This window comes from Toxorhynchites rutilus, chromosome 3, assembly GCF_029784135.1.
Source record: "Toxorhynchites rutilus septentrionalis strain SRP chromosome 3, ASM2978413v1, whole genome shotgun sequence".
In the NCBI taxonomy this organism is placed as follows: Eukaryota; Metazoa; Arthropoda; class Insecta; order Diptera; family Culicidae; genus Toxorhynchites; species Toxorhynchites rutilus.
In genome coordinates, this window is record NC_073746.1 from 206544577 (window position 1) to 206569073 (window position 24497).

Consider the following 24497-nt stretch of genomic DNA (forward strand, 5'->3'; position numbering starts at 1 on the left):
TCCACATTTTCCGGTGCATAGTTGCGGTACGTCCTTTTTCCAGGAGTTTTCTTGTACTTCCGTGGCATTTTTGTCGAAATAATTACACAAATTTAGAACACTTCGCAGTCTACGCACAAAATCACATCGTCACAGAACGAAATCAAAACAAACACAAATTGACAACAGCCAAGAACGATACGTAGTACAGTTAGACTTCTGTTAGAACGGTATATGTGTTCCATGATGTAATAAACGAAATGGTGAACACACAACGAAGATTTTAGCATCAATGTGTTGATATATTAGGCTGTCAAAAAAGTCCTGCGGTATTTTTTTTGAATTTTCATTTGTTCATAAAATTAGTTACAATCATCTGTTTTAAGTCAAATATGCGCCGTTTTGTTCGATGACTTGTTCCCAACGAGATTCCAACTTCATAATATCCCTGTTATAGAAGCTCGTTTCCTTATTGGTAAAAAACTCGGATAGCCAATTTTCACAGGCCTCTTTTGTGGCTAACTTCTGACTACCTAGCTCGTTCGCCATGGACAAAAACAGGTGGTAGTCACTTGGTGCAAGGTCCGGACTATACGGCGGATGCAAAAGAACCCCCCATCCGAGCTCCCGGAGCTTCTGGCGCGTCACCAAAGAAGTGTGTGGCCTGGCGTTGTCCTGATGAAAGACAATGCGGCCTCTGTTTATCAAAGATGGCCTCTTCTTCATGAGTGCTACCTTCAAGCGGTCCAGTTGTTGGCAGTACAGGTCCGAATTGAGCGTTTGGCCATAGGGAAGCAGCTCATAATAGATTATTCCTTGACAATCCCACCACACAGCAACACACAGCAGAACCTTCCTGACCGTTAATGAGGGCTTGGCCACCGTCTGAGCCGCTTCAGCGGGCTTCGACCACGACCGTTTGCGCTTCACGTTGTCGTAAGTGACCCACTTTTCATCGCCAGTCACCATCCGCTTCAGAAACGGATCGATTTTGTTGCGATTCAGCAGCGATTCACATGCGTCGATACGGTCAAAGATGTTTTTTTGCGTCAACGTGTGTGGCACCCATACATCGAGCTTCTTTGTGAATCCAAGCTTCTTCAAATGGTTAATAACGGTTTGATGACTTATCCCCAGCTCTTGGCCGATGCTACGGCTGCTACTATGCCGGTCTTTCTCGGCTAATTCAGCGATTTTGTCGCAATTTTCGATGACAGGCCTTCCGGAGCGTGGCGCATCTTCGACGACCTCTACACCAGAACGAAAACGTTGAAACCATCGTTGTGCGGTGGAAATGGAAACTGTATCGGGTCCATAAACTGCACAAATTTTATTGGCAGCTTGAGATGCATTTTTGCCTTTGTCATAGTAGTACTGTAAAATATGTCGGATTTTCTCTTTATTTTGCTCCATATTTGCGACACTATAAAGTCTGCTTCATTTAATATTGGAACACAAACAATTGCGTGTAGTTCAGTCATTTATTAACGAATTCATAATTTGTTTTTCATACAAATGTAGCATTTTCTTTACTCTCATAAAAAAAATTAAAAAAATTATTCATTGCTGTTTCGAAGAAATTCTCGTACTTTTCCCGTAATACGGCACATTAGGCGGCGCACACCCTTTTCGTTCACCGTTTTGGCGATTTGATTCCACCAGTTCTTCATTTGAGTCATGTTCCTAACAAGTTTTCCCTTTGCCTTAAGCCTCCGCTTCGTGATTGCCCAGTATTTCTCTATCGGCCGGAACTGGGGGCAGTTTGGGGGGTTGAGGTCCTTCGGTATTACGCTGACCCCGTTCGTTGCGTACCATTCCATAATCGTTTTGCTGTAATGGCAGCTTGCGAGGTCCGGCCAAAACATTACTGGACGGTCGTGGGCACGAATAAACGGCAGAATCCGTTTCTGTAGGCACTCTTTTTTGTAGACTTCTGATGTCATTGTCTTGTCAGTGAGAAAGACTTTGGTTTTCTGTCCACAACTGCATATCCCCTGCCAAATCATGTACTTGCGGGCGAATTTATCCGCAAACACGAACTTAAATTTTGCAGGTAAATCCCCCCGAGCCGTCGCCAAATAAAATGTTTGACCTGGGATTTGCCCAAAGTCCGCCTTCACGTAGGTCTCATCGTCCATCAGAATACCGTCGAACTTGGTCAGCACTTGGTCGTACAGCTTTCGAGCACGGATTCTGGCCACATTGTTCTACTTCAGCGTCCGATTTGGCTGTTTGCTAACTCGGAATGACCTTATTCCTTCCCGGAGACGAATTCGTCGCACCGTACTGTGAGCGGCCTGGAACTTTTTGGCCAAATCACGGTCTGAAAGATTGGGATTCCTCTTGACGGCCTTGATGACTTTCCCACGCAGTTTCCGGTCGACAGTTCCACTCCGACGCTTCGAATGCGGCTTCCGAGCCGTCGTCAATGTTTCCTTGTACTGCTTGATAACACGTCATACGGTATTTCTGGGCATTTTAAGCTGTTTAGCTAGCTTAGATGCCGACAACAATGGATTTTCAAGAAAACTGTGCACAATTTTATCTCTCCGTTCGGCTTCCATGGCGGTTGTTTACAAAATGCTATCGTTTGGTGTTATGACATAAATACATGGTGAAAGGTAATGAATTTCCCGACACGTGGGTGAAAAAAGTTTCCAAATCCGTCCACTAGGAGCGCCACAATGAGCAAAACAATTTGTTCCAATATTAAATGAAGCAGACTTTAACTCACGAACGACTTAACCAAACAAAACACTGTCAAGGACTATATTAAAATACCTTTCCAACAAGCTATAGTATGACTCGATACAATGAATACAACTAGAACTACGCGCTTACAACGACACCTCGCGGAAATACCGCAGGACTTTTTTGACAGCCTAATATATTGTACGTGTTCAACTTAGGTTTTTTATGTGCTCATTTTTTTGACAGGAAGTTTTCCGATGTTGAAATGATGATTCCAAGTTCCGTGTATAGCAAAGTTTGACTGTAGCTCTGTTGGAGTGTAGTTTGTTTCCAGCGGTTGATGTTGTCCTTATTATCGATTGGAAAAGTGTGATTTTTCTAAATAGTTATTTTCTCTAAGTTCTACTCCAAATTTTCATACTCAATATCGGTCAATGTATGGACAAATGTATGTAGAATAATCAAGCATCAAGCTTAGTATTACTTAACTAAAATCTTCTAATATATTTCGGCATACGACATGACATTATAGGTGCTTAGTGCCTTTTTTTTTTTTTTATCTTCGCTTATTTTTCGTCGGCCTATTTCCGCCACTTTAGTGCCAATCACCGACATCAGGGAGGCGACTCCACCTGTTCCTACCTATCAGACTCAACAACTCATGAGCCGGGCCAACTTCTTTTACTTCCGCTCCGAAGGAAGACGTAACCAGAGATTTTTCGCCTCAGAAAATCCCAACGACGCCAGCTGGGATTGAACCCAGGCCGATCGGATTGTGAGGCTGTTACGCTAACCATACAACCACTGGCGCCGTCATCTTAGTGCCTTAAATAACGCTATAAAAAAGGATTCGTTTTGGTGGTCGCATGTGATCAATTTCACCCCATTCCATGGTACCTACTTTCGAAATATGTGAACTCGCTGAAATCAAACACATTTTCGGACTCATATTATCTATAGTTAGTTGTTTCATCATATGCCCCATAATTTTATTTTAGTCTAATCAATGGCCCAGATTAATGAAGGATGAGGTGTGATAACTGCTAACTGCTACTTGCCTAATCATTATTTTAATTTTATTATTATATTTAATCACTATGAAAACGTTTAACTTGAAGTTTTTTTAATTTTTTTATTTTCTAGTTCTTAGTACAGTATCTATATTATTAGTATATTTCTCTACGAAGAAACTATTCATAATTTTTTTTCAGAATTTCATTACTCACTTTTTTATTGTTTTCATGATGTACTGTATTCTAGTCAGAAATTTGAAATCACCCATTGACGCATTATTATAATGACAACATAAACATACTAAATTTAAGAGCAAATAATCAATAGGAATGAGATCTTTCATTTGATACCTATGCCTCAAAAATCAGGGAATATCAGGGAATTCGAACAATGACAGGAATAAAAGTAGACGGCTTCTACATTCGAGCTGTTTTTTCCTGGTATTGAACAGATATGTTTGTGTAAGCAGAAATAAAGGCACGATAAAATCATTCTTCACCGACTGCCAGCTAAAGCGAAAGTATGGAGTTTTGCATTTGCATTGCAATTTTTTTTTAATAAACTGCTTTCTATGTTACAGAAAATATTACTATTATCTGTAACAGAAGAAGTATAATAGTACTATGTAAGGCATTCGGCATTGAAGGCATTTGGCTGCAAGATTCGAAGATTTCGTCATGGTTGAATCAAATCGACACTAGCCAGTATGCGGTTATTGTTCCGTATAGACATCATGAATTCGAACCGTGCACTTCTAGGTTGTGTTTCAATTGATCACTTACTTATACATTCAGTACCTACAGTTCAACTTTAACCAATTATCTTCCTTTTTTCTCCTCCGAAAACTATCGATATATTCATGGTTAAAAAACTAGCTATTGAAGCTGATATACTGTTGTGTCTGGAAATAGTGTGTTACAAATCATTCCGCACCGCTGAAAAAGACTTGGTTGTATTGAGAACAATGTTTTATGGCAGCCAGAAAGCTAAGAAGGTCCAACTAGGGCTTGATAAAATGAGCTTCATGATGATGTTTGGTACGGCCCAGTATTATGAGTTTGAGCTAGAACAAAACCTTGCATAATACAAGCTATACATTGTTGTTGTTTTCGACGAATCTTTGAACAAGACTACAAAAGGACTCAAGAAGGAGGTGGTAAATCTTTACATGACGTCAATATTTTTGGGAAGTTCTCAAGCATCAGATCAACTTGCAGCTTCCGAAGAAGGCCAGGAAAACATATCGTTGAACAAACTTCTGGTATCGACGGACGGCACCAACTTCATTTTACGCGATCTGCAACTGGACTTTCGATACTGAGTAGGAAAACTCTTGAATTTGGGTAGCTTCGGGTTTCATATTTTACACGGTGCATCAAAGGATGGATGAATTGAAAAACTCGCCAAAATTTCACGTCCGACAAATCCTGCAACATCGAAGCTGTTGCTTGTCATGCAAACATCAGAGGCAAAGACCTCTGTGTTGTCAGCTTGTATTGGCCTCCGAGAGCTGCGGTTAGCCGCAAACAACTTGATGACATGTGCTCACTCCTTCCTGAGCCACGATTGATCTTGGGAGACTTCAACTCTCACGGAACTGCCTGGGGGGAACAGTACGACGACAATCGTTCATTGTTGATATATGACCTTTGTAACAGCTTCAATATGACCGTTTTGAACACTGGGGGAACAACACGTGTACCTAAACCTCCTGCTAACCCAAGTGCTCTTAACCTCTCGCTTTGCTCGAATTCACTATCGTTAGATTGCAAGTGGAATGTAATCCAGAACCCCAACGGTAGTGATCACTTGCCAATCAAAATTTCCATCACCATTGGGTCGAATTCTTCTGAATCTATAAACATGGCATATGACCTCACAAGACACATTGACTGGAAAAAATATGCGGACGCGAGTGCTCTAGCCATCAATTCCAGAGATGGTTTACCTCCATTGGAGGAGTATAACTTCCTTTCTCGTTTGATCTATGACAGCGCGGTTCGCGCTCAAACGAAACCCATCCCAGGTTCCACCATTTCCCGAAGGCCTCCCAATCTATGGTGGGAAAGCCAATGTTCCAAGCTTTATGTAGAAAAATCGAATGCATTTAAAGCTTTTCGGAAACGTGGAACCCCTGAAAATTTTCAAACGTATTTAGCCCTTGAAGATCAATTTAAAAACTTAATCAAAGGGAAAAAACGTGCTTATTGGCGAAATTTCGTGGGAGGTTTGTCACAAGAAACGTCAATAAAAAAATTATGGAAAGTGGCTCGAAACATGAGAAATCGCTCTTCAACGAATGAAAGCGAAGAATATTCACATCGAAGGATTTTTAATTTTGCACGGAAGGTTTGTTCTGATTCCGCTCCTGTGCAAAAAATTGTTCGAGATATACCACAAGGTAGGTGCGATCTTGATTCCGAGTTTTCGATGGTAGAATTCTCTCTTGCTCTGCTCTCATGTAACAATTCTGCTCCGGGATCGGATAGAATTAAGTTCAACTTGCTGAAAAACCTCCCTGATGTGGCGAAACATCGCTTGTTGAATTTATTCAATCGGTTTCTGGAGAATAATATTGTTCCAGATGATTGGAGACAAGTACGAGTTATAGCTATTCAAAAACCCGGAAAACCCGCGTCCGACTTCAATTCGTACCGCCCAATAGCAATGCTGTCTTGTATACGGAAATTGTTGGAGAAAATGATCTTGTTTCGCCTTGATCGATGGGTTGAAACGAATGGCCTACTCTCAGATACACAATATGGGTTCCGCAGGGGCAAGGGGACGAATGATTGTCTTGCGTTGCTTTCTTCAGAAATTCAAATGGCTTACGCCGAAAAAAAACAAATGGCTTCAGTATTCTTGGACATAAAGGGGGCCTTCGATTCTGTTTCAATAGAGGTTTTGTCAGACAAATTACACTCTCGGGGTCTGCCGCCTCTATTGAATAATATGTTATATAACTTGCTTTGTGAGAAACATTTGAACTTTTCTCACGGAGATTCGGCAGTAAGTCGGGTTTCTTACATGGGCCTCCCCTAGGGCTCATGTTTAAGCCCCCTTTTGTACAACTTCTATGTAAGCGACATCGACAATTGCCTTACACAAAATTGCAGCCTAAGACAACTTGCAGATGATGGAGTGGTGTCTGTCGTAGGACCAAACGAATCCGACCTGCAAGGACCCTTACAAGATACTTTGAACAATTTTTCAACCTGGGCCATTGGGCTAGGGATCGAATTCTCCACGGAGAAAACAGAGATGGTGGTTTTTTCTAGGAAGCATAGACCAGCAAAACCAAAGCTTCAACTTTTGGGTAAACCGATCACTCATGCTATGTCTTTCAAGTATCTTGGGGTCTGGTTCGACTCCAAATGTACTTGGGGGGCCCATATTAGGTATCTGAGTAAAAAATGCCAACAAAGAATAAACTTTCTCCGTTCAATTACCGGCACCTGGTGGGGAGCCCACCCAGAAGATCTTATAATGTTGTATCGAACAACTATTCTCTCAGTGATGGAGTATGGCAGTTTCTGTTTTCAATCAGCTGCCAAAACACACCTCATTAAACTCGAGCGAATTCAGTATCTTTGTCTCCGTATCGCGTTGGGATGTATGCCCTCAACGCATACCATGAGTCTCGAGGTTTTGGCAGGCCTACTCCCACTAAAAGATCGCTTCAATTTATTATCTCTTCGGTTCTTCATCCGGTGTAAGGTCATGAACCCATTGGTGATCGGAAATTTTGAGCAGCTGATCGAGCTAAATTTTCACTCCGGATTCATGAGTTCATATCATGAATTCATCTCCATGCAGGTTGATCCTTCTTCGTATATTCCCAACCGTGTTTGTTTCCCTGACTACATCAATTCCTCTGTGCATTTTGATCTGTCCATGAAGCAAGATATCCAAGGATATTCAGATTACCAACGATCGAGGATCGCTCCAACGATCTTCGATGAAAAGTATGGGGGTATCAATTGTGATAATATGTACTTTACTGATGGGTCCACTATAAACGAGTCCACAGGATTTGGAGTGTTCAACGAATTTTTTAGCACCTCAGACAGTCTTCAGAATCCTTGCTCAGTGTATATTGCTGAATTGGCAGCAATACATTGGGCGCTGGACAGCGTCGCCACACGACCTGTTGAACACTATTACATTGTAACGGATAGTCTTAGCTCTGTCGAAGCTATCCGTTCAGTGAGGCCGGAAAAGCACTCGCCGTACTTCCTTGAGAGAATACGAGAAATTTTGAGTGCTTTATCCAGACGCTGTTATGTCATTACCTTCATCTGGGTCCCTTCACATTGCTCCATTCCGGGTAATGAGAGGGCTGACTCATTAGCAAAGGTAGGTGCAATTGAAGGCGATATTTATCAGCGTCAAATCGCCTTCAATGAATTTTATTCTTTAGTCCGCAAAAATACCATCGCTAACTGGCAACGCAAGTGGAATGAAGATGAATTGGGCCGGTGGTTTCACTCGATTATCCCTAAGGTTAGCCTCAAACCGTGGTTCAAAAGTCTGGACTTGAGTCGGGACTTTATTCGCACCTTCTCCCGACTCATGTCCAATCACTGTTCGTTAGACGCACTACTCTTCCGTTTCAATCTTGCCAGCAGCAATCTCTGCGTTTGTGGCCAAGGTTATCACGACATCGAGCACATTGTTTGGTCGTGCGAGGTGTATCTGGTCGCCAGACCGAATTTAAAAAACTCCCTTCGGGCCCGAGGAAGACAGCCCAATGTGCCGGTGAGAGATGTGTTGGCTCGGTTAGACCTTGATTACATGTCCCATATATATGTTTTCCTTAAAGCTATAGATCTTCGTGTGTGATTGCCCCTACATCCTTATACCCTCCTTTCCTTCTTTGCGGGTAATTCGTCCCCTTGCTATAAATAGTAGAATAAGTTGAAATGTAAATACACTATAGATATACTAATAGATTTATAAATTGAGTGTTCATCAACATTGTTACAATTTCCTTATATCCCATCCTTCTCCTAAAAATATGTCACCCTCCTAAACTCGAGTACACCGCGAGTAATCGGTTTTCCACCTTACTAACCATAGATGTAAGAAAATTGTTTATATATATAGTTTTAAAATTATATTTAAGAATTCGGCTCCTTTAAACTTAAGTAACTGAGCCTGTAAAAATAAACGAATTAAAAAAAAAAAAAATCCTGCAACCATCTGAGATGCAAAGAAATGTTGATTTCAAAGCTTATGAAACTTTAATGTATCCAGCAACGAAAGCCGTATTCTCTCTTGATTCTTCCTTCATTGATTTCATTATTTTGATTCTTCAAAATAACTTTAAATTGTATCAATAAATCAATTTTTTCATCTTTTACGACACTTCTTAATCGTCGTTCAACTCAATTAAAAATCGCAAACAATTCATTTATTGGAAGATATCGACTGATGTTAAAATTTAATTGTTTTGGCAGTTCATAGAATGTTTTAAGAACTACAGAATTCTAAGATTTTTTTCTTGAAATATTACTGGATAATCATAGAATATCAGGGAATTTTTTTTTCGGGTTTTGAGTCGACACCCTGTGCAATCATTTTGAATTTTGGGGTCAAACTTCACTAGTCGATCTCTCCTGCGATAGAAGTTTCTCGAATGAAACGAAAGACACGCGACTTATACCACACCAAAAAAACTAATAATGATAAATTTTTAGCAAATTATACAAACTTTTCGGTTAACTCTGTAATGTGTAATGAATGGAAATTTTCATTAAATAATGTACAATTATTCTTTTTGCCGATTTCAGCGGACAGTTCCTTCTTGCTAGCAAATGCTCAAATCGTTGATTTTCCAATTGTTTACTGCAATGAGGCCTTTTGTAAAATTAGTGGATATAATCGCGCTGAGGTTATGCAGAAATCGTGCAGGTATGTATAAAACCATCTTTGAATTGTTACCCGTCAATGCAACCGTTCACGTATCCTTTAGCAGATGTGGCTTCATGTACGGTGAGCTGACAGAGAAGGAAACTGTAGCGAGGGTGGAGTATGCGCTGGAGCATCAGCAGCATGATCAGTTCGAAATTCTGCTCTATAAAAAAAATAGTAAGTAGTGGATTTATTTTTAATCATTACTCATTTACTTATTATAATTTATTTTTCTTCCAATTCATTTATTTGTAAAGCCCAATCGCATGAGTTTTGCGGAGCCACTAAATCATGATTTGTTTATACAGAATTTCAACTTGAATTTATGTTTAGTAGGTTCCGATCGATTACTCGCGGTTTACTCGAGGTTAGAGGGACAATACTCATTATAAATGAAATTACTGGTGCCAGTTAATGTAATTTCACTCTAAAATGTGCCGTTTGATAATAAAATGCATCATTATTGAATGTTACAATTTTTAAAAATATTTCGAGTTTACCACTACACTGTCATTTCCACACAAATTTAAAATATAACAATGTAGTATTGTATCATGGAAAAATCTTGACATCGCATGGTGGTAATTAATTTATCTATTCAAATATCCGTTCCAGAAACGCCACTATGGCTCTTGCTGCAAGTGGCGCCCATCAGAAACGAGCGGGATTTGGTCGTGCTATTTTTGCTCACATTTCGCGATATCACAGCGCTCAAACAACCCATTGACAGTGAGGATACGAAGGGAGGTGAGCTCGAGAATATGATTTATTTTTTTGTTCTCCCCAGTGGGTTTTGTTTTCTTTCTACTTCATCAAGATAAAATATGACTCGCATATTTCAACATTCTCATTCTCACTTTGAGCGTTGCCTCCGTAAAGGATGCAACTTATCTTATATATGATTTATTTTTCCTCCTTGAGTTGGGTTACTTTAATTTTTTGTCAATTTACTCTTTTGCTGCTTGGCTTTACTATTTTAATACACTCTTACTATCACAGTTCTCGGTAAGTGATCTTTCGGGTGATTCCTTCCTCCTGACTTTTCTTTTTCCATCTTTATATTAAACATTCGCTAACATGCAAGTTCAATCTAAGCGGAACGCTTCTGCTGTATAATAAACGCCTAAGCTGTTTTGGTCAAAATTCCAAAAAGAGTAAAGCTTGAAATTGTTTTCTATAACTTATTTTGTTTTACTTTGTTGGTCGAAATCTTCAACTATGGGTAACCTCGCAAAACCGCTAAGAGTACTTGATTCCTTAGTGGAGGTTATTTTTCCTGTGTTTGAGTTGTTGAGTTGCATTAGAATAAATAGTTTAATCTTGTAAAAAGTAATGTAAAAATTTATATACTGAAAAAGTAGTTAGCTTTAAAAACCTATCTTCTGAATTAAAAATAAGCTAATGCTTATTAGCATCCAACCGTGGTGAAGTGGAAGCCCATTCCAGTACCCATGGATCGATATCGTTTTGCATGTCGGATCATTTTGTCAGTGCAAAATTTTATTAATATGAATCAACAAGTGAGCCCTGCATTCAAGAAGCTTGGAGTGAATTACATTGTGTACCGTGCTGCACGTTCGAGAGTGTTCAACAATACTTGGCGAGGACGGCGAGTGGGATATAATCGATGGCATCTATAAGGCTTCTGACACGTGATGCCTGTTGAATGTTGTTGGATTGCATCGAAAATGACAATGACCGGTGTTGAGCTTTGCCTCATCGCAAGATTGTTGATTCAAGTGTGGTGGGCGCTCAACAGGCAAATACGTGCTTCAATATGGAATGAAAATCTTCCTTATTTTCGTTTGCGCCAGGTTGTCTCATTGAGATCTAGAAATATTTAGATCTGCAAAACTCTGTATCTGTATTTCAACATTATGTAATTTCGTTTAGCTGAAAACGAAATAACACTCTTTTATTTTTGTTATATTATCACAATGATGAAATCCTTAATTTTTTAATGCAGTTTACAAAAGAGGAAAATGAGCTAAAGTAAAGAATCAACAACATTAATAATTTATAAGAACTTCGTTTCGCCTTGATAATTTGTTCCACGTGTTGAATTGGTTTACCACTCGAAGGGCATGATTGTCGTGACACGATAGTCCAGCATAATCCACAACCTCTTTATTGGATTGAAACATGGGCTTTGATGTGTTGTGTACGAGTGAAATGAAAGAAGGACTTAGTCTTATGAATGGTGTGTTTTCGATTGGCTTGAAAATGTCGTTTCTTGGCATATTAATGCATACACCAGTAGTCATAAAATACCTTAGAACTAAATCGCAGTGTATGGCTCTTTTCATTGTCCTTGTCAATGAATTTTCGGACCCTCACTTAGATGCTGAGGACGACCGACTTTTGGATTCCGGCTAATTCCTTCTCAATTTGTGATGCCCCGCGGTGTGTGATCAACCGATGTATTTCAAAGCTACTGAGACTTATCCGGAAACTAAGTGGGGACCGAAGTGGGAACCCAACAAAATATGAAGTTACAAACAAATTCCACAGAAATCGAGAGCGAAATCGAAGGGGTAGGAATCTTTGCCAGAAGGAGTCAAGTGATGCGATCATCGATATCCAACCAGTCTCCAGCACAAAAACTAAATAAGTAGCCACAAACCCACGCTACAATATGAAAAATCGAAGTTAAGTGACGCCAAGAGAGCATATGAGGAACTATACGAATGTATCAAGCCTCGCAGTAATGTTCACGTCGTGATAAGAAACCTCACGATAAAAATCAAATCAGTGCTTGCAGCAGCTGATCGTGAACAGCATTCCTGGAGAGCAAGAGCAGACAAGGCGGAGAACGAGCTGAAAGAGGCTGTGCAGAATAGACCGAAGAAAGTAGTTTCTACCCCAATTGAAGATTCTACCCCATTAACCAGAAAACGAAGAAGGCAAACCCCAGAAGAAAAAAGGTAAGCAAAAAAACAGAAAGATGCATGCGAAGGTACTAGTAGAGAAAATAGTGACAACTACCAAAATCCCAACGAGTGGCAGAAAGTTGAGAGAAAAACTAAAGGAGAGAAAACGAAACCCCGGAAAGAGTCATAGAAACCAGATGCTTTGATTGTTTCAAAAGTAGACGCTACAACCTATGTTGATATTCTGAGGAGAGTGAAATGTTTTTCGAGTTGAAAACATATCCGACGATTAAGAGCTTAGCCTATAAAGAGCTGGTAGAGAAATCGCTGTGGGAAACGGCAAAAGTTCGAGCACTATCACAAGAAACCGTGCTTGAATGAAGAAATCTAGATGAGAACACGACGGTAGACGAACTGAGAGAATTCTTGAATCACCAGTTCAAGCTGAAAGACACTTCCTTATCAACACGTTTAAGGAAGGCTTCCGGAGACACGGAAATAGCCACGAAAACACTGCCAAGGAACGGTAAACATGCGGTAAACGGCAATGGCTCTGATAGATCGTCTGAGATGCGGCGAAACGGGACATCTAGCTAAAGACTGTAGCAGGCTACCGAAATGCCTGCTCTGCAAAGCTGAAGGAAGGAATGACCACGTTACAGGAGGCTCAAGATGTCCGGTAATCCAAATCAACCTTAACCACTGTGATACGGCACAACAATTGCTCTAGCAAGCCATAGTGGAAACGAAGTGCGACCTAGCAATCATAGCCGAACCGTACAGGGTGTCTCCTGATAACAGATACTGGTTGGCCGATAAAGCGGGACTGTCAGCTATAATGACTACGGAAAAATACCCCATTCAGAAAACGATAACCATTACACAAGAGGGGTTCGTGAAACGCTGCTAGGCACCCCCGAGATGGACGAAAGAAGAATTTGACATGATGCTTGGCAAGTTAATCGAAATGTCATTGGTCGGAAGCCCCTCGTCATCGGCGTAGACTTCAGCGCCTTTGCAGTGGAGTGAGGGAGTAGTCTCCCAATACGAGAGGGTTTGATCTAATGGATGCTCTTGCGAAACTAGAAGTCAAACTAGCCAATGAAGGCACAACCAGAACATTCCGCAGGAATGATATTACAATTACGATAAAGTAGAATTGAATTATGAAGTTTTAATTTAATGACAATGGCCAGGTCAGCCAGAGGAGTTCAAACGGGTAATTAGTAGGTTCAGCACCCCTGCTCGAACCTACGAAAATGGCCTAATACCAATGAATTTTGCAGTCTCCAAGAACATGGCCGTACGTAGCACCTTCATCCAGCACAGTTTCCAACTTGAGTACATCAGTGATCGAGGTACCGCTTACGACGACTGCAGGAACCAAATATACTAACAGTGTCTTGAAGCTGCGGTGCCGGCGGTCGTCAACTGAGGTTGTTTCCCTCGATTCACCTCTGAAGACAACAAGTGCAGAGTGATTCTGAACGAGAAGGATGCAGCACGCACATCCATGCTGTAACGAGCGACACGACAAACCCGGTTCAGCGAAAAACGATGACATTCCATCCTTTACGATGAATTGAGTTAAGGAGGTCATGATTCAGCTAAAAAAAATCACCAAGCAACTGGTAAGAATGGCCTCGCAGTGGAGCTCTTCAAGGAACTCTGTGTAGGCACCGGTTGATTGTCATAATATGGGACGTGGAACAGCTACCGGACGAGTGGAAGCCTACCTACCTATAAAAACGGTAACAAGCTGGATTGTGTGAACTACCGTGCAATCACGATCCTGCATGGTGCATACCAAACTCTATTCCAGTTCCTCTTTCGTTGTCTACCTATTGCCAATCGCAGCGGATTTGTGGGAAGTTATCAGGCCGGATTCATGCCTGGTTGCTTGAAGACGAGTCAGATTTTTTACCCTGCGGTAGATCCTCCGAAAGTGCTGTCAGTACCAAGTCCCTACGCACCACGTCTTCGTCGACTTTAATGCCGTATATGACGAATTTCATGCCAACTCGTCTTAGGAGTTGGCAGCACCATCTCAGATAGCAGAGAAGTGTTGTGAGTGTAAACACATGAGTTTTTTAAACAACTTTGCATACTTGAAATATTCGGGTCAAAGGATGAAATGTAGAACATTGTTTAAATTTTCATCAAAAAAATTATTTTAAAAATTGAAATTTATTTTTCGCAAAAACGTATTTTTTTTTAATTTTCAAAAAAATAACATGAATAGCCCTTACAATTTCCAACAAGTCGTCCATACATCGGAAGATGGGCACTTTTACAGCGAAAAGATATTTCTAACAACAACTTGTTGGGAATTGTAACAGCTATTCATATCATTTTTTTCAGAATTTAGAAAAAAAGCATGTTTTTGAGAAAAAATAATTTTAATTTTCAATGATTTAAAAAAAAAATTCAAAATACGTTTTTAAGAAAACAGAATTTTAATTTTTAAAATCATTTTTTTTCAGCGAAATTTCTTAAACAAACAATTTTTTACATTGACCCGAGTTTTGATGATATTATAGTTTTTGAGTTATTTTTTTTTTTTTGGAAAAAATAAATCAACTATTCAATCGAAATTACATTCTGTCCAATAAATGGATTGAATATGATAAATATACATTTTGTAGGTGTTCAATATTCTTTTGAAAACGTTGATCTTTCTTCGGTTTTCCGTCATTCAAATTCGAAACAAATTCAAGAGGTATCATTTATTGTTTTAAAACCACGTGGCCAAATTTTTATTTTTAGTGTTCGATTAGCATTAAAAGTTAGTCGACAGAATCATCTGCTCATCCATTCCATTCCGTCTATGTAGAGTACTTGCTTCAAACCTTAAGGGGGCTATTGAAATAAATTTTCACATAATTAGAAACGAAAAGAAACAACATTTTGGTTGCACTGTAATGTAAAATAAAATCGGACTAAAATACCAACAAAAATTAGTTTAATGAAAATATTTTGATATCCAATTCGCTTGTAGATATAGAGGATGTAGTAGATTCGAAAAACAAAATATTTAATGCTTTCTTTCTGCTTGAGTAAAAATATTTGGTTGATTATCACCACTAGTTGTCTGTTTTCCTAACCTATTTCCGATTTGTGTGTATTTTTGTGCTCACCAAACTAACAAAGGATTATCTAAATTCGCAAAACTGGCGCGTTCCGTAACCAGAAGTCGTCAATTCAGCGCGCATTTACCTACGCTGAAGGATCCTACTAAGCAATCAAATCTAGCTCATGTAAGTTCAATCTATATGCAATCCTCATTTGCTGATGGTATCCTTTTTTTGGATCATTTTTTGAGATGTACTAAATAAAAGTTTTGTTCGTTTCAATTCGTTTTTAGTTTCTAGGGAAGTTATTAAAATATGAGTATAATTCAATTATTTAATAACTGAACAGTCAAAACTTGAATATAGTCAATTATTAGATTCTATTTGTCTAGTGACAGAATTGATCAGCTAAATCAATAAATCAATTCCACCAAAGTGAGTTCCATGAAGGACCAAGGATCCTCTTTTTAAAAATAAAATGTGCGGTATATTCTGCACTGTACAATGAAAATTTAACATGAAAATACAAAAAAGACTATCAACAACTGTGCTATCTGATATTAAAGTTGAGAAGAAATTATTTATGTGATAATAATCGGTTCGATAATTTTTCATCCTAATGACATCTACTAAATGTACTAGCATTGGATAAACCGAAGACAAATTTGTTAATTTTCATTTGCATAATTTTGTTGTATGATATTGTCAAATAACAACTTATAAGACCCTATGCCATAAGTCGAGTCGAACGTGAATTCGTGCGTTTGGTTTATTTTAGTATTATAGAATTGGAGCGCTAAAATACTTGTGACTCATCTGTCGAGTGAAGTATGTTTTGTTAGTTCATCTCAGCCGAATGGGAATCACCGAGCAACAACCGAGCAAGCAACGTCCATGCGTCGTTTATGTTCACCAATCGACCATCCAGGCAAAGAAACCCATTGTCATCGAAGGAAACGTTTAGATTCCTGATAGGCGACCGTAAAATATCAAGGAAACCGTTTAAAAAGGCTCTTTCTTAGAGCTTATTAAAAAAACGTCTATTCAGTACAACTTCAAAGATAAGACAGCCTTTATTCTCGATGTATAGCTACTCTATTCAATTGACACTCATATATTGAGCTGAGAACTGAGAACCCTACCAGCGGGTTTATCCTTTTTACCGAGTGGACCTTGCCACTACAGTTCCTTCCTCCTTTAGAACAAACTCATGAATGAATTCATTATTTCAGACAGCTATAAATTTTCTAGCTTATTTTACTACTCATGCGAAAACTATTTCTGATGGAATGCGATTAAAATTCAAATCTGAATACAAGAATAATTAATAAAACTTATGTATAAACAATCCGAAAGCATTCTTAATCAAAAATATACAAAATCGTGTCTTCTTTGCTTCTTAGGGTTTCGCTTACTACGCCTAAGTTGTATGTCTCGAACAATTCGATCATTCTCTTCAGGAACTGATTCTTCCAGCGTCCGATGTCTAGAACTGGATGCGGGACATCCGAATACTTCGCCTGAAACAGACTGGGAATCTATCCTTGGTACTCCCTCCTGAAACAAAAAGGAATCGGCAGCATAGCCGTAAAAATCCGAATCTGAGTCTTCGGACATGACTTCGTCTTCTCTTTTTCGCTTGTTGTTGCAGCGTAGATCTGTGCTGTTGTTTAGCTCTGTCGAAGGCTGTGCTGAACTCTCTCCACATAAAACAAAACGACGAATATATCGTTGGCGAGAGTCATTAGAGATCTTAATCTGACGCTTATGCGCAGAAATGATCCGGCTACAAAGTGAAATCTGTAAAACGTTAGGAGAAATGTTAATTAGAAATTTAGCTGGTAACCATTGATTTAGATCAGTTTTATTTGGATTCTTGTAGAATACTAAATTTCCATTACGTAAATTAGTAAACAGGTCATGAGTCTTGCTTGCGTTAGTAGAACATGCATGCTGGTCATCATCATTAGATTCTGTCAAATTATACTTAAAACTGCGTTTCGGGTTATTCAAATCCAACGTTGTTTTCGGTCTGTATGAAAGAAGGCGCTCTGAAGGAAAGGTATTATCCGAGTTCAAGCAGATGTTCCTATAATTCATAAGAAAATATGATATCTGTTCGTCCATGTCTAGTTTTCGTATTGTCGGATCCAGTAGGAACTTCCTCATGACATCTTTAACCAGGCGTACTATTCGTTCTGCTTGTCCATTGCTTTCAGGATGATATGCAGCACTCTTCATGACGACTACGCCCTGGTTCTTCAAAAATTAGCGAAATGTTCCGAACTAAACGGCGAACCTCCATCCGTGACTAGCACGTCTGGCAACCCATATCTAGCAAATATAGCAAGGAAAACCTTGATAACTTTTCTGCTATCTGTGCCATACTTCATATGCTCAACTTCCACCCATTTCGTAAAACTATCTACCACCACTAAGAAGACCTTTTTCTCAAAAAAGAAAAAATCAGCATGAAGCCGACTGAAAGGTTTTCTTGTGGGAGTCCAAGACGAATACGGTAGGCGCCTGGAAACGGCGGTAGTTTCTTGGCAAATGCGACATGATCTGACGAACGTCTCTACATCTCCGTTCATACCGAACCAGTAAACTGTTCGTCGGGCGAGCTGCTTGATCTTGTGCATTCCGGAATGATTTCGATGAAGCAGTTTCAATACCTCTCTCTTTATGGAATCCGGAATTACAACTCTATCATTAAAAAAGTATGCAGCCGTCAACTTCCTCCAGATCTCGGTTATGCGAGTAAACGTCCAGGAATCTCTTCTCTATACGGTCCGGCCAACCTCTCCGCAAATACTCTATTATTCTCAGAAGAAATTCGTCCTTTCCCGTCTCAGTTGCTATCCTTCTATAGTCCAGCGGAAACTCACCAGTAAAGTTGAGACTTCTAACATATTCACGATCTATTTCCTTGGGAACCCCTTGAGAAACCGGGAACCTAGAGCAAAAGTCCGCGTTCCCCATTCTTACCGACGGTCTATAGATTATGTCATAGTCATAGATTGAGAGACCTATTACGTAGCGCTGCAACCTGGTAACCGATATAGAATTTCTTCCTTCTTTTCCATAGATGCCAATAAGCGGTATGTGATCAGTGTAGATCGTAAATTTCTTGCCATACAGAAATTTGTGAAACTTTTTCACTGTGCTGACTACAGCTAGAGCCTCTAAATGTAGAATCGGGTATTTTTTCTGGGCATCATTGAGCGAAAATGATACGAATTATATTGGTCTTTCCTCTTCATTCACCACGTGAGCGATTACTCCACCTAAGCCATAGTTGCATGCATCCGTAACAACAATCACAGGTTTTTCAGGGTCAAAGTATTCTAAAAGGTTAGGACTTAATAAAAACTGTTTACATTGATTGAAAACCAAATCGCATTCAGTACTCCAATCAAAACGTACATTTTTCTTTAAAAGACCATAAAGAACTCTAATCCGGGAGGACATATTTGGGATGAATTTTGAATAATACGTTATCAAACCCAAGAAAGCCTTAAGTTCTGTAATATTTCGCGGAGCGTGAGCATCACGAATAGTTTTCACTTTGTCTGGGCATGGAAGAAGACCAGTATCGGTTAAAACATGACCCAAATAAGGCAATCTTTTTACAAAAAACTTGCATTTTTAAAGTTCACTTTAATGTTGACCCTAGCTAATCTCTCTAGGACCAAAAAAAGTTTTCTTTTGCAGTCGTCAAAATCCTTCCCAGCAATTAGAACATCATCCAAATAACAGAATACATTATTTAACCCTTTAAGTACCTGATCCATCACTTTTTGGAAGATAGCGGCACTCGAGATGCACCCTGCGGAAGTCTGTTATAAACGTAAAGACCTTTTATCGTGTTGATTACCATAAACCTTTTGGATCGCTTTGAAAGCAAAAGCTGAGAATAAGCACCAGCAAGATCCAAAGAGCAAAACAGCTTAGAACCAGAGAGAGCTGCGAACAAATCTTGGGGCAATGGTAGCGGGTATTTGTTAGGAATGATCAATTTATTAATAGAAACGTTGCAGTCTATGACAAGTCTTATTCCTTGGTCTTTTTTGATCACCACTACAACAGTCGATGCCCATTCACTCGCCTCAATTGGAGTGATTACACCGTCTTTTTCCAAAGCATCGAGATGCTCGACAACCTTGTCCCTCAATCTCAAAGGCACCTCATACGCCTTCTTAAATACAGGTGTATCGTCTTTGAGAATCAAATCACCTTAAAAACCAATTATCGGATTTAACAAATTTTTATCAAAAAGTGTGGGAAACTTACTTTCTATTTCTACAACAGCTTCCTCTCTTACATCATCATCTGTCATGGCGTTTACACGTTGATCTAGCATCAATGGTCGGACAAAGGTGTTTCTCCATCCACTGTAAAAAATATCCAGCCAGCTACGACCCATCAACGGCACGAAGTCCTTGTCCACCTGCAGCACCACCATGTAAAGTTCTCTAATGAATCCATTCAGCCGTACAGAGACCCGTATTTTCCCCAAAATACTAAGCCTATTACCATCAATCACATACATCTTCTTATGGCTCTCTTCGATTGAGCATTTTCTAAAATTCCGTAAGAAAAGTGTCTCGGAAATAACACTCTCGGCCGATCCGCAGTCAACTTCCATTGTCAAATTCCTGTTCTGCACTAATGCATTCACATAACACGGTTCGTTCACTCGTCTATTAGCAGCAATCATCATGCATGGAAGATCTCCATCATCAGTATCGGAAGCTAGATCCTTCTTTAATCGCGTAAAAATTCCCGGAATTTGGGAAGAAGATGGTTTAGGAGAAACAATATACTTCACAGAAGGTCTGTTCTTCCGAGGACTCTGCCTCTTCGATCTAAAGCAATATTTTTTGTGTGTCCTGTCTTATGGCAAAAGTCGCACGTGAAAATCCTCTCTGAATTCCTGTTTCCATTTCTCCTACTAATGCTTCTACTTCTAGAATAATAAGATCGATCACGATTGAAACTCCTACCCCTGCTGCGGAAGGTTTGCTTAGATGGACCACGCTCCACACGTCTGCCCAACCTGGCTACAATACTGACCCTCTTTTCCTCGTCACGGTTCACAAAACGAGTCCTATCCGACGACAGCTCTTGACTCACAATAAATTTTTCTGCCTTAGCAGCTGTGAGAATATCCTCATCAAATAACCTCTTCTGTAATTGTCGGTCATAGGTTCCGATTACTAGCGCATCACGAATGGCACGATCCTTAAAATCACCAAAATCACACAACTCAGCCAATTGTTTCACGGCAAGCACAAAATCTTCAGATTTCTCATGCTGTCCCTGCCTACGAGTCCAAAATTTATAAGTGTGTATCACGTCAGAGTCTTTCTTATCGTATCTCTTTTTCAATTCATCGGTGATTTGCTTATAGCTCAAATCCCTAACGTTCTGACCCGGAAACAAAAGCTTAACTTGATTATACACCTCAGTGCCACAAACGGCCAAAAAGGAAATCTTATACTTGTCAGCAGAGTAATTATTATGCTCGAATAAAAACTCTAATTGTTCCAAATACTGGGAAAATTGGATCGTAACCGGTACATACGGTTCAGTTGTCGTGGTTAAAGACATCCTAACAAATATAATGTAAATAAAAGCACAAAGTGCAAAAGTGGAAAATTAACTTCCAGTGTCTTCGTTGATCAAAAATAAAATGATAAAATCACAATGTTCTTATATATAAAAATATCTATGAACAAAACAAAATCACGTACCTGTTTACACAGCAATGAACACAAAAAAAAGTTCACCGCAACAATAACTAGTAGCCAAGAACAGCACAATCTTCTCCAACAAGCTACAAGTTCTGGTGTACCAAAACAAATGCCTCACCGGCAACAGCAAACAGCACAGCAACAACTTCCTCCTGAACGGCGCAGAGCAGACGGATGGAAACAGCTAACAATATTTTTCGTCCAAGGTCGAACGAAATTTCCTCTAGTGCGAAATCACTGGCAATTCATCAATACTTTAAAGGTCGATGAACTCTTTATGCACCTTTATCGCCAGCCGGTAACTGCTGCATTCAACAGCCAAAATGCCGAAAAATTCACGCCAAAGCTCTTTCTTAGAGCTTATTAATAATAAGACAGCCTTTATTCTCGATGTATAGCTACTCTATTCAATTGACACTCATATATTGATCTGAGAACTGAGAACCCTACCAGCGGGTTTATCCTTTTTACCGAGTGCCACTACAGCGACTAGGAAACATTTTATGACATCACGTTTCGATTGTTGATTCTTATTAATTAGTTGATCAATTTTATTGGGAAAGGTGAGCGACTCGAGTGTCCTTCGGTTTTTTGAGTTTGCAAATGACACAACCATCAGGTTTTTGTAGGAGAGTCACATGCGACTGCGCTCAATAGTTCCGACTGCCCTCAATAGTTCCCCCAGAATCGCACTGCCCTCAATAGTTCCCCCAGAATCGCAATCCAGAAGTCACCGTCTCCAGCTAGTACATTTGCGGTGGCATTGAGGACTCGGGATTGACCCACATGTGGCGGAACATCTCTTCCCTATCCGTAGTGAAAACGTACTGTGGCATCCAGAAATTCAGTACAGTGGATAACAGTGCTGGTTGAACCGTTGCACCATTGTGAAGGATATCGTTTAGAGAAAAAGCGCTGGATCCTTTGCTGCTGGCATTCTTTGTGGTGCTACGGAGGTTTAACAGTATGGTAGAGGAGGAGAAACTGCCGTCCTTGTCGTCAGAAAGCGAGAAGAATATGCTCTAATCGTACGTATTCGTCCATGAGTTTGACGTAGGCGTCGTGCAAGTCCTTGTCCCGAAAAACCATTTCTCCATAAGCTCCAAACAGCTTGGTACTGCTTGATCGAATGCATCTCCAAGAAGTGGAACCAACGATTCCCGGAAAGGCAGGTTGCAGACGACGTATTTAAGCATAGTTTTCTACAACATAGGAAATTAGGGTTACCAACCAAAATCATTTGGTGTGATTATGCCAACTCAAAGAACAGTTCGGCCCCAATCATCAAATGGCTAGTATTGAACTTAGTTTCTGCTAATACGGAATTTCGTTGGATGTTCCACAGCGAGATGTCAACATGATAACTAGGAAGGCTTACAGTTAGGTTGGGGATTGTGACGTTTGAAAAACAAAGCACAGCAGATCTATATGAAACTTCATTTTTAACATACTGCCCCATCCACTACATCAACGATTCATAATCAAGTAAGCGCTTCACTTGGAACGAATTCATGGTTGTGTCACATTCACCCGAAACACGTTTACCCGAGGCACATATACCCGAAAGTATTATTGCCATTATATTAACAAACACCCGAATGAAACAAATACCGGAATGCAACATATATCCGAATGGACGTTTACCCGAATGCAGCAAATGCCCGAATGCGACATACACCCGAATGAAACATTTACCCGATTGGAACAAGTACCCGAATACGACAATTATCTGAATGCAACAATTACCCGAATGGAACGGTTACCATAATGAAGACGGAAAAAATCCGACAAATCAGATTATGAGTTTTGTCGAATACGAAGTAAAATGAGAAATGGTAATGAGGAAATTCGAAAATTATGTTGAAGACCTCGCTGATTCATTTTTAGAAATAAGTGTAAGCACGATTAACATATCGTCTTATTTCCGTATTGCTCTTTAAGACTAAGAGATCATTTAGAAATGAGCACGGGTTATGAAATATTCCGAAATTTAAGCAGATAATTTTAACGAAAACAAGCATAAATGCCATGAAAATGTGAAAAAAATTATAAGAAAAAAACATTTTTTTTTATCCCATTTTTTTTTTTTTTTTAAGGCTCATTAGCATTTTAGCTGTAACAGAGCCGAATTTTAATCGTGTACATGTCACATGGTTATCATATTTATAATTAGCACATTACACAGTTGCCATTCGCCAGTATTCCTTCTATACCATTACATATGGTACATTCACACAGTAGCCATTTAGGCGTAAGAGTTATTCTTTCTGTTCTTCCATTATCCAGTTGGACCACCGGACAGCGGAGACAGTTGATTGATCATTGTTGAGTTATTTATAGAACAGTAGCCCGATGTGTCTGGCAGAGCAGAGCAGTTGTATGGATGAATCGATCTTATTTCGACCGTGGATCGATCTCCATCGCTGATGATTGTTGCGTGGACGTAGCTATTCTGTAACAACACAAAGATGGTCAATGAGGGCCCTGAGTTATGAACTCACGATCGATCGCTTACTAAGCGAACGCGCAACCAATGTGGCTACGGAGACCCCCAAGAAAAAAACATGATACTTACGTATTTACGCCCCGCAGCGCAATGTTTATCATGAATAAATTATTTCCTGATGGGGGCGAAGTCCCCATTTAACGAGGATAAGGAACCCAGGCGGCCTCAAGCCGCCGAGGTGACGCAACCCGAGTCAACCGCCGACCCGCTGTCTTTTGGCGTGAATGGCCTCTCGAAAGCAAACTTGTGTTCCACCGATTGCCCGAATAGTGAGACGATTTTTGAGTTAGGTCCGACCGAGCGTTAGTGAGCGTCGGCTGGCATACGATTGCCTGGTGCATTACGTTTGTCCGGTTAATTCTCACGTAAAAACCAAATGTGTCACGAAATCTTGCAAGTTTACTTTGATATTTGCTTCAGAAAGTCGCTTCAGAATTGAATCCAGAATTATTGCACATTTATCAAAAGTTTCAGCCGCTATAAGAACGTCGTCAAGATAACAACTAACACCTTCAAGCACGTGCATGACATTAATAATTTGTTGAAAATTTGTGCAGAGTACACAGTTTGATTTGCATGGAATTTATTTTTTTTGGAATTACGGGGGAAATAAAGGGTACTTCTTTTTTAAAAATCGCAAACTGTGTGTGAAAATATGTTTATCAACCGACAATAGAATATGTATATCTAATTTCAT

At 39.8% G+C, this 24497-nt stretch overlaps 1 protein-coding gene across 5 annotated transcripts in view; it reads left to right on the forward strand.

Annotated features, from left to right (window-relative positions):
* Positions 1 to 24497, forward strand: part of LOC129775597 (potassium voltage-gated channel protein eag) — an 84592-nt gene that overhangs the window by 16562 nt on the left and 43533 nt on the right. For 4 of the 5 annotated variants that reach the window (XM_055780510.1, XM_055780507.1, XM_055780509.1 and 1 more), the window contains exons 3-6: positions 9477 to 9597; positions 9659 to 9774; positions 10213 to 10344; positions 15618 to 15724. In XM_055780510.1, coding sequence (XP_055636485.1) covers positions 9477 to 9597; positions 9659 to 9774; positions 10213 to 10344; positions 15618 to 15724 — 476 coding nt within the window. The remainder of the gene's footprint in view (positions 1 to 9476; positions 9598 to 9658; positions 9775 to 10212; positions 10345 to 15617; positions 15725 to 24497) is intronic. The other variant, XM_055780508.1, reaches the window with a different exon arrangement.